Here is a 10,392-nt window from a genome sequence, read left to right as displayed (position 1 = left end):
ACTCTCGAGTTTCTGGACCTGCTGGAGAGACAGCCCTGAGGGAGCCATGCTGTCCACAGCGTCTTCAGAGGTGGGACCAGGGCTGGGAGTGGGGTAGTTGACCTGGAGCAGGGGAGAGCCAGGGGAGATGCGACCCAGCAAAGTTTTCCTCAACCAATGTATGTTTTTGGGAATTGACTGATTGACTTAACATGAGAGAGAGAGAGAGAGAAAGAGAAAGAGAGAGAGAGAGACAGAGAGAGAGATACAGAGAAGAGAGAGAGAGAGAGAGAGAGAGAGGGCGCTTACCTTCTTGCTCCTTCTCCAAATAGCCATGATGGCCAGTTTGGGGCTGGGGCCAGAGCCAGGAGCCAGAAACTCAATCCAGATGTCCCATCCACATCTGAGCCATCATTGCCGCTTTCCAGGGTCCACAGTAGCAGGAAGCTGGAGCTGAAAATAGAAACCAGGTACAAGAAGACGAGACAGGCATACGAGCCAGTACATTTAAAAAAAGTGATATATTGATTTATTTGACAGAGCGAGCGAGAGAAACACACACTCAGCTCTTTCATCTTCTCATTCACTTCCCAAATAACCACAGTGGGGAGCCAGGTCTCCCATGTGGGTGGCAGGTGCCCCAGCACTCAGACCTCCCTCTACGTTAGCAGGGAGCTGGATGGAAGCTGCAAAGCCAGGACTTGAACCAGCACTTGGATCTGGGATGTCGACATCCAAGCAGTGGCATATCCACAGCACCACAGTGGTCTTCTAAACATTGTAAGTAGGACTAGCATCTTTTGCAGCAGCATTTATGAATTTGGGGATTGCCACTGTCCTGGATAAAAAAAAAAAGATTGTCTCTTAAAACAGATGCTTCCTGAGGTCTAGGCTATGCCAGATGCAGAGTTGGACAGAGCAGTGGGAGGATCGACGTTGTAGGTCATGATTGAATGCTTGGTGGCAGTTGGTTGAGCAGTTCGGAGGGTATACCTGGTGGGCTCATTGTGGGCTATTCTGTAGGATGGTGGTCTGAGCTGGGTGGGACGGGGCTGAGCAGCTGCGTGGGTGGCCTTGAGCAGGTCTCTCAGGTCCCGGAATGAGAGGGCAGAGATGTGGGGGCTGCTTGCAGCCACCTCTTGGGTTACCCAAGGGTGCACACTGGCCCTACACCTCCTCGAGTCCTCCCTTGTTAATCAGAGGTGTTGCTGACCTTGAAGCTCCCTTGTGGCTGTGATATTACAGCTATGGGGAAGTTCACGGAGGTGGAGCTGGCTCACCTCAACGGTGCTGAGACAATGGCCCATGGAGACCTTCGTCAAGCATGTCCCAGGGGTCCACAAGGAAGGCATAGAAACTGGTCCCTACAGGATGGTCCCTATCAGGGATGGAGAAGGGAGCAGGGCTAGGGGTGTGCGGCCTTAATGGGTCTAAGCTCCTCTCTCCACCCCATATCCTTGCTGCACCTGCTCTTCTTTCACTTTACCCCACCTGTCCCCTCCTTTTCTGAGAAGGGAAGGCCCTAGAGGGTACTGGCATGTGAGGCCGGGGGAGGAGGGGTTTGGATCCCCTGGAGGGAGGGGGATGCCCCAGGTCTTTGAGGTCTGGTCCTGGGTGGAGTATTTTTGGTACTGTCCCAGCTATCAAGACTGACTTCCTCATAGCATCTCTTGAGTGTTTACCAGGCAAGAAGAGGTGTTTTTCTGGAACCCCAGTACCCCAGATTCCAACTGTAGCAGGCTCTAAGGAAGTCAGAGGGGGGGGTGAGGAAGGGATAGCCTTCTTGCTATGGACAAAAAGAATGTTCCAGAGAGTGCTAGAAATTCTTATATCTGGCTGGCAGTGCAGGAACATCCATGGAAGCTTCTGGAAGACTTTCTGCCAGGAATCCTGCCTGGGGTGTGAGGTTGAACCAAGGCTATTAGCAGGTGAATCCTAGAGGACTCTTCCGTTAGCATGACTTCTGGGCCACAGCCAGCATGTGGCCCAGGAGGAAGCCACACTGCCAGTCCTGTCCCTTCCTTCCCCAACCCCTATGACCAGGGGACATTTCACTTTGGAGTAGGGAGCCTCTGATTGCCCACTGGATGCTCACAGAACTTGACCCTGTGGGTCAGCCTGGCTTTGGCAGAGGTACAGGGCCAGGGGCTGGGCTCTGCTACCTGCCAGCCAGTCAGCCTTGGTCGGGGCATGGGGCGGGGGGTGATGCTTGCTTCCAGCGGGTGGTGCCTTGTGGTTGATTGCTGGGTTGGGCAAGAGGAGGGACTTGGCTATCCTGTTTTGTATTGCATTTCCAAATCCTGGAGTGTCTTTTAGCCGGCGAAGGCACCACCAGCTCCTTAGCTCCCTTGGAGAAGCCTCCTGTCCTTTGTTCCCACTATCCAGGGGTGCTCTGATGCGTCCTCTGCGCTCCTCTGTCTCTGTCTCCTCCTTGCCTCTCTCCACCTCTGGGAAGCCCTCCTTGATCAGCCCCCAGGACCCACTCAGGGCTGTCTCATCCGCTGCACCTGACTGCAGGCCATCTCCCCCGACTAGCTGGGCAGCTTCCAGGGGCAGGCTCTGGGTCCCCTTTTCCTGTGCCCTTGCACGTGCCGGAACACCTCTGTTGCAAGTGCGTCAGAGGAAGTCAGCTGGAGCAGAGTGACAAACACAGTCAGACCAAGGGCATGTGCTCTCCAAGACCCAACCCAGGTCCGGGAGGGGATAAAAGTCTCGTGCAGGGGCCCCAGGGCAGGAAGTCACACACATCTGCCAGCGGCCTGCCTGTCTACAGCTGCCCATCCATTCATCCCCACCATGTCTCTTTCGCCGTGTAGACCCCCGAGGGACTTCAGTGTGCGCTCAGTCTCTCCTGCCCCTTCCCGGGGCCGTGGCAGGGGCAGTGGCTTCAGCAGCAGGAGCCTCGGCTCCTTTGGGGGGTGCCGAGGAGGCTCCCGTGGCAGGGCCTGGGGATCACGAGCGAGGCTGGGGCTGCAGTTTGGCCAGGGGAACGGTGGAGCTGGGCTTTCCCCGTGCCCTTCGGGGGGCATCCGAGAAGTGACCGTCAACCAGAATCTGCTGGCTCCCGTGAAAGTGGACATTGACCCTCAGTTCCAGGCTGTGCGAACGCAGGAAACGCAGGAGATACGAGCCCTCAACAATCAGTTCGCTTCCTTCATTGACAAGGTGAGGGCGGAGCCACGCCATGTCTGTATCCCTGGAGGTTGGCCCTCTGGCTCCCATTTTTTTTTTTTCTTTTCTTTGAGATTTATTTGAAAGACAGAGTTACAGTGAGAGAGTGCAGAGGGAATCTTCCACTTACTGGTTCACATTCCAAATAGCCATAATGTTTGCGGTTGGGCTAGGCAGAAGCCTAGGTTTTTTCATGGGTGACAGGGGCCCAAACATTCAGGCCGTCTTCTTCTGCCTTCCCAGATGCAGTAGCAGGGAGCTGGATTGGAAGTGGAGCAGCTGGGACTGGTGTTCCCACGGGATGCCAGCATTGCAAGCATTAGTTTCACCTATTGTGTCACAATGCCAGCTCCAGCTACCATTTTTCTTTTCTTTCTTTCTTTTTTGTTTTTTAAATGATTTACTTATTTTATTGGAAAGGCAGATATTTAGAGAAGAGGAGAGACAGAAATATCTTCCACCCAATGATTTACTCCCCAAGTGGCTGCAATGTCCAGAACTGAGCTGATCCGAAGCCATGAACTTCTGGGTCTTCCATATGGGTTCAGGATCCCAAGGCTTTGGGCCATCCTCAACTGCTTTCCCAGACCACAAGCAGGGAGCTGGATGGGAAGTGGGACCACTGGGGTTGGAACTGGCACCCACATGGGATCCTGCGGCATGCAAGGTGAGGACTTTAGCCACTAGGCCCCCAGCTGCCATTTTTCTAATCATTTCTGCAGTGAGGCAGTCCCTCCTGTGGTCTAACTGGAGAGTCTCTTGTTCTGTCAAGGCTTGTAGTGCTGAGATTGGGGTTTAGGAATGGGATGACTCTTCCCTTTGAGTACCCCCAACATTCGAGGCACTTAGAGTCCAGACTAGGTTGGGAGGAAGGGGAAAGCTTGGGTGACTGAGGGTGGTCTTAGAGGCTTGCCAGGGGGCTCTCACGGTGGGCTCAGGGATCTGTGCTTGTGGTTGTAGGTGCGCTTCTTGGAGCAGCAGAACCAGGTGCTGGAGACCAAGTGGGAGCTGCTGCAGCAGCTTGGGGAGAGTGATGGCCCCCGGGACCTGGGGCCCGTCTTTGAGGCCTACCTGGCCCAGCTCAGAAGGCAACTGGAGCAGGTACAGAGAGAGCGAGGTGCCCTGGATGCTGAACTGAAGAACTGCCAGGACCAGGAGGAGGAGTACAAGGCCAAGTAGGCAAACTTAGCTTTCCCTACGGAAGTGGCTTGAATGGGTGTGGATGGGGGTAGGCTGTCAGAGGGTCTGCACCTGCCAAGGGCCCAGGCAAGGCTGACCTCCCCCTGAGGCACCTGTCTCTGCTCACGGGTTGTGGCTCATTTCTTGCGAAGGTTCATGCTTCTGTCCAGTGCTGGGAAGGGCTCATTTTAACCAAGCCCCAGTGGGCTTTTTTTTTTTTTTTCTTGAGAAATAACCTGCTCTGCAAGCTTTGGGTTAAAGTGACTCAGTTGCTCTCCGGTCACAGGGGTGGAAGGCTGTCAATATCATGGGGCCACCCGCAAGCCTATGGCATGATTCACAGTCCTGAGGTTTTTGGGTTCCCCACCTAGGTCACCAGGTCCTTGGGTTGGAGTGGCAGTTAGCAAGGAGGAGCTGGGTGGCCCTGGGCGTGTCTCCTTGCCTCAGTGTCTCCATTTGTCCAGGGGGAGGCATGGGGACAGCCATTCAAGCCTCCCATAGCTATGAGGTGGGGGAGGCCCTGAAGGAGCCCAGGAATGGGGCTACGACACTTGGGCTTGATACCTTGACCAAGTTTGGGAATCTTCTAGGAAACCTGAAGGAAGCAGGAAGGTAGAGCAGGGCAGGGGGCTGAATGTGTATATCACCTGGAAAGTCGGGCAGTGACGGTCACAGAGGAGAGTTGGGGGAGGCTGAGAGAGTGGGGCAGGGTCATCATTGGGATGCCACGAGAGAGGGGAAGTGGTAGGGAGCCATATGTTGGCTCTGGGGCACCCAAGGGCGAGGGTCTCTTTCTGGGTGGGTGGAGCTTGGAGGCAGGATCAGCGCTCCCCTGGCACCCAGAGTCTATCCTTCCTCTGGGCAGGTACCAGGAGGAGGCCCGCCTGCACGCCACGGCTGAGAACGACTTTGTGCTCCTCAAGAAGGTGAGGTGGGGGCTGCACCTGGAGCCCGATCTCACAGCCTGGAGCCCGATCCACCCTCCTGGATTGGGAGGGTGAAGTGGGAGGCAGATCTAGATCCAGAACACTTGTCACTGTGGTGCTAGGGAGTTGGGGGACAGCTAGGACAGCTACCTGAACAGAGTAACCCTGAGTCAAAACCCAGTTGAGCCATTGCAGGGTGTTTCTGTAGGAGAGAGAGTGGGCAGCAAGCAGAACTGGTTGAGATCAATCAAGGAAGGCTTTCTGAAGGTGGTGTGTGGGTCAGAGTCAAAGGGAAGGGAAGGGAGCAGGGCAGGGTTGGTCTGCTGGAGAAAGGAGAGAGTCTTGGAGGGGAAGGGGCAGGTAGAGGAGTAGGTGACCCACGTGCCCATCAGGAGGAGGTAGGGGGTGCCTAGTTTCTGTGTCCTTGTTTGCAGGATGTGGATGGGGTTTTCCTAAGCAAGATGGAGCTGGATGGTCAACTGGAGGCTCTGCATGTGCATGTCTCCTTCCTGAAGCATTTGTATGAAGAGGTGAGGTCTGGCCAGGGTCAGTGGGAACAGAGGGAGAGACAGGACTGCTGGGGTGCCTGGGGGTTCTGTCCTTTGGTGATTGGCCCCTGAGAACCCACTGTGTGAATGATCAGGCCCTGGGGATGCATGGATAGATGACAATCAAAGCTCATGGTGTATTAGAAGGAGGTGACTGTGTGGGGAGAGGGCAGGCGATCGGGTTATGTCACATGGATGGTCACTTCATCCTTCGTACTCCCTGCAGGAGCTGGGCCAGCTCCAGACGCAGGGCAATGACATGTCCGTGGTGCTGTCCATGGACAACAATCGCAGCCTGGACTTGAGCGGTGTCATTGCTGAGGTCCGTGCCCGCTATGAGGACATCGCCAGGACCAGTAAAGCCGAGGCCCAGGCCCTGTACCAGAGCAAGGTGCAGGGGGTCAGCGGGGTGGGGTGGGGTGTGCAGCGAGCAGTGCGCTGTGCTGTTTGGGAAAGCAGAGTGGATGCCTCCACGCCCATGCCCCAGGGTGGTCCTCCCCGTAAGAGTGGGTGGTGGCATCACCAGCTGCCCTGGTGTTGGGATCCAAGGTCCTTCAGCTCATAATGTCCCCTGGCTCACCCTCAGTACCAGGAGCTCCAGACATCCGTCCAGCTTCGTGGGGATGACATGAAGGCGGTCAAGGCCCAGATCTCGCAGCTGCATCGTGCCATTCAGGGGCTGCAGAATCAGATCGAGAACCTCAAAAAGCAGGTGCGGGGGTCCTGGGCTCTTACCAGCCCTCCCCATCCTCCTTGTCTGCTCCTCCTACTTCCTTCCCTATTCCAGTCTCCGATTCATTCCCTGAGCTTCCTTGCTGCAGGTGGCCTTTTGTTAAAAGCCTTGGAAACTGTTGGAGCTTTGGATCTCCTTAGGTATGGTGACTGAGCCATCCCCTGTCCATCTGCACCTGCCTGCTGGCTTGTCGTCAACCCCTCCTGTGGTGGGGAGCTCTGGTCACCTTCCAATCCATGTCCAGTGTGCATCTTATCTGCGGCTCCTTGGGGACAGGGCAAAACCTCCTCTTTCCTTGTTTCCTCTCTCTATACTTCCTCTAAGCCCAGCACTGAGTAAGGTGGTCCCCTGGTGGGGAATGTGAAAGCCAGGACCTCAGACAGCTGGCGAGAGGGGTGGTGGGTGCAGGCAGAGCAATCCTTAGCCAGGTGCCTTCTGAGGGTGCAGGCACCTGCAGGGGAGAGGGTATAGTAAGAGAGGGAGGTCGTTTCCTGCTTCCCCTGGACCACCATCTGTGAAAGGTTATGACCTTTTAGATGATCAAATCTGCACTCATGTTCCCCAGTCCTGAAGAGTAGATCTTGGGGTCACAGAAAGCGTGTGGTGCCAAGGGCAGTTCCACCCACCTGCTCCTATGGAACCCTCCACGACAGGCTCTGGGACCACTCCAGGATGCCATGCTTCCTGCTAAACCATCGTCAGTGACTGGCTGTGGGGATGAGATGCAGTGCCTGAATGGGTGTGGCCTTGTACTGTCACTCAGTTGCAGCCAATGTGTCCTCCATCAATTTAGACACTTGCTGTGGAATCTATAACGGTGTCTTTTAAAAAGATTTATTTATTTTGCTTGAAAGGCAGAGTTACACACACACACACACACACACACACACACACACACACACACACACACACACACAGAGGTATCTTCCATCCACCTGCTTACTCCCCAAATGGCTGCAATGGCCAAAGCTAGACCAATCTAAAGCTGGGAGCCAGAAGCTTCTTCTGGGTCTTCCATGTGGGTGCAGGGGCTCAAGCACCTGTGCCACCCTTTGTTGCTTTCCCAGTCCATTAGCAGGCAGCTGGGCCTGAAGTGGAGCAGCCAGGACATGAACCAGCGTCCATATGGGATGCTGGCACCACAGGTGGAAGATTAGCCTGTAGGATGTCTGTTAAGATGTAGGTTTCAGGCCTGTCTCTCCAGAATGAGAATCTGTGAAGGACAGGTGCAGAAAATAGACAAGTGAGCAGCTGTCTGCTCATTCACTCCCCAAATGCCCTAACCACCAGGGCTGGGCCAGGAAGAAGCAAGGAGCCCAGAAGTCCATTCAGGTCTCCTTGGAGGGTGGCAGGCACCCAGGCTCCTGAGCCCTCACCTCTGTAGGAAGCTGGAGTCAGAACCAGAACTCAACCCAGGCTTTCCCCAGTACAAAGCGTTTGCAATGGAATTGTCTTGAAAAGTGCAAGGACCATGGTGGCCCTCCAGAAAGACTTGCACATACTGTTTGATATGGGACAGCAAGGGCTTTAAGCATCTTAGGGAAGAGGGTAGGGTAGGGCTAATGTTGGACTTACAAAGCGATTGGGTGGAGTTACTCGATGGAGACAGACATTTAGCACAATGGTGAGATCGCTCCTTTGGACGCCCATGTCCCATATACAATTACAAGGTGTCTTGGCTCTTCTGCTTCTGATCCAACTGCCTGCCCACGAGCACCCTGAGAGGCAGCAGGTGAGGGTTCAAGTCCTTGGTGTTTCTGTTTCCCACAAGAGACCTAGGTTGAGTTCCTGGCTCCTGGTTGTAATCTGGCCCAGCCCTGGCTCTTTGTGGGCATTTCAGGAGTAAACCGGCAGGTGGGAACTCTCTCTCAGTCGGTCATGCATCTCTCTGACTTTTAAACGAAACAAAAACAAACAAACAAACAAACAAACAAACAAACATCAGTGATTAGGTTGTGTGTGCGCAGGGAGGTGGCTTTCCAGCATGCCATCGCAAGCATCCATGACGCCCATAGCTGATCACATGTGTTTTCTCCCAGTCTGTAACGGAGGTATCTGGAAGGTGCTGGGGTCCCCTCCCTTTCCTCTTCCTGGCTTCTGGTGGCTCCAGGGGTGCCTTGTCTGATCAATCACTCTTCTCTCCACTTCTACCTGCGGCTGGGGGTAGGGGGTTTCTCTCTGTGACCCCTCCACTTCCTTCAAGGCCAGCAGTCACTGGCATTAGGGCTGCCCCTAAATACCGCAGGCTGTCACTGCAGACACCTGATAAATTGCATCTGTAATACCCTTCCCTATGAGGTAGCATTCTGAATTTCTGGGAGTGGGTGTGAAGATTCTGGGGTCCACCATAGGGAGGCAGGGAACAGTGGGAGGTTATCCTTTAGGTGGAGGGGTATAGCTCCAAGCTATACCAACATGAGTGCCTTGGGAGAGGGGGTTGGTGCTATACCTACAGCCCTCTTCTCCCTCTTTTCCACCTGCCCCTCTTCCAGAATAACAACCTGCAATCGGCCATTACTGACGCGGAGCAGCGTGGCGAGCTGGCCCTCAAGGATGCCCAGGCAAAGCTGGACGGGCTGGAGGGAGCTCTGAGATCGACCAAGCAGGAGTTGGCCCGGCTGCTGCGTGACTACCAGGAGCTGATGAGCGTGAAGCTGGCCCTGGATGTGGAGATCGCCACCTACCGCAGGCTGCTGGAGGGCGAGGAGAGCAGGTGCGGGGAGCATGGAGGGATGAGTGGGGCAGAATGGTGTAGGCCTGCAGTGCCCAAGGGGATGCTGAGAGTTTACCACACCTGCCAGTCACTAAGGGTGCCCAACTATGCTGGTTGGTGGGGGTGGGATTGGCATTGGGGCTGTGGAGTTTGGGTGAGCGGCCGGGGAAGTGTTCTCCGCGTCACATCCTTTTGTACTTTCTTCCTCAGGTTGTCAGGGGAGTGCACCAGCCAGGTCACAGTTTGTGAGTATCAAGGCTTGGGGCGGGGACTTTGGCATTGGGGACCCCCACAGACAGCCAAGAGCACTGCTCTGACCCTGGGATCTCTCCCTTGGCAGCCGTGGTGGAAGGCAGCGCTGTGGCAGTGCCTGTAGGAACTGGCGGAGGCCTGGCCGGCACGTGTGGATTCGCAGGTGGACAGGGCAGCTCCGTGGTGGTTCCTGGAGGAGTTGGTGGAGGCCTGGCTGGCACGTGTGGATTCGGAGGCAGACAAGGCAGCTCTGGGGCTGGCTGCTCCAGCATTGTGACGGGAGGCTCCAGTGTCACGTTGGGCTCCGGGCAGGGCCCCGCTGTGGGTTCCTGCTCTGTGACTGGCTCTGGCTTCAGCTCCAGCTCTGGCTTCAGCTCAGGCTCTGGCAGCCATACCATCGTAAAGAAGACGGTTGAGTCAAGTCTGAAGACATCTGTCACTTACTGAGTGACCGGGCTGCCACCTCCTCCCTGAATCCCTGCACTTCTTATTTCCTACCTGGCTCTGTGCCACAGCAGCTCTGTATCTCCTGCCCATGGCCCAAGTCAGCCAGCAGTGGATTCTGTCAGTCATTAAAACCCCACCTACCCACTGTTCTGACTGCTCTCCCATTGGTCCTTGCTCTGCAGAAAGCAGCCAGCAGTTCTATTAAAGTCAATTTAAGCATGTGCCTTTTCCACTTCTGTTTTTTTCCCCTAGGGGTTGGCTTTTTCAGGGCTCAGCTCCTTCTAAGGGAAGGGGGCTGAGGGGGAGCCTCACAGGCCCGAACTGGGCTGTGGGTAGATTCCTGATCACTCTGCTGTTGAACGCATGGTTCATTCTGGTCCAGCAGCTTTGGAGGGTGGAAAGCTCAGTGCCAATGGAGACACTTGCCTTGGAAATGTCTCTGAC

The 10,392-nt window shown here is 55.3% G+C and overlaps 1 protein-coding gene across 3 annotated transcripts; it reads left to right on the top strand.

Annotated features, from left to right (window-relative positions):
- Positions 1-2,768: 2,768 nt before the first annotated feature.
- KRT78 (keratin 78) lies at positions 2,769-10,169 on the top strand. 3 transcript variants are annotated; one of them, XM_040989074.1, is made up of 9 exons: positions 2,769-3,144; positions 4,111-4,325; positions 5,195-5,255; positions 5,690-5,785; positions 6,030-6,194; positions 6,390-6,515; positions 9,029-9,249; positions 9,460-9,494; positions 9,665-10,169. In XM_040989074.1, exons 1-9 carry the CDS (start codon positions 2,776-2,778, stop codon positions 9,946-9,948), a joined length of 1,572 nt encoding a protein of 523 aa, XP_040845008.1. In that variant the 5' UTR covers positions 2,769-2,775; the 3' UTR covers positions 9,949-10,169. The 3 variants fall into 3 exon arrangements, with proteins under 3 accessions (XP_040845008.1, XP_040844999.1, XP_040845018.1); XM_040989065.1 differs by having other exon boundaries at positions 9,590-10,169; XM_040989084.1 differs by lacking the exons at positions 4,111-4,325; positions 5,195-5,255 and having other exon boundaries at positions 9,590-10,169.
- Positions 10,170-10,392: the final 223 nt, after the last annotated feature.

The sequence above is a fragment of the Ochotona curzoniae genome, unplaced genomic scaffold (genome assembly GCF_017591425.1).
Source record: "Ochotona curzoniae isolate NIBS_2020 unplaced genomic scaffold, NIBS_Ocur_1.0 contig_1014, whole genome shotgun sequence".
Classification (NCBI taxonomy): Eukaryota; Metazoa; Chordata; class Mammalia; order Lagomorpha; family Ochotonidae; genus Ochotona; species Ochotona curzoniae.
This window is presented reverse-complemented; position numbering and strand designations above follow the sequence as displayed.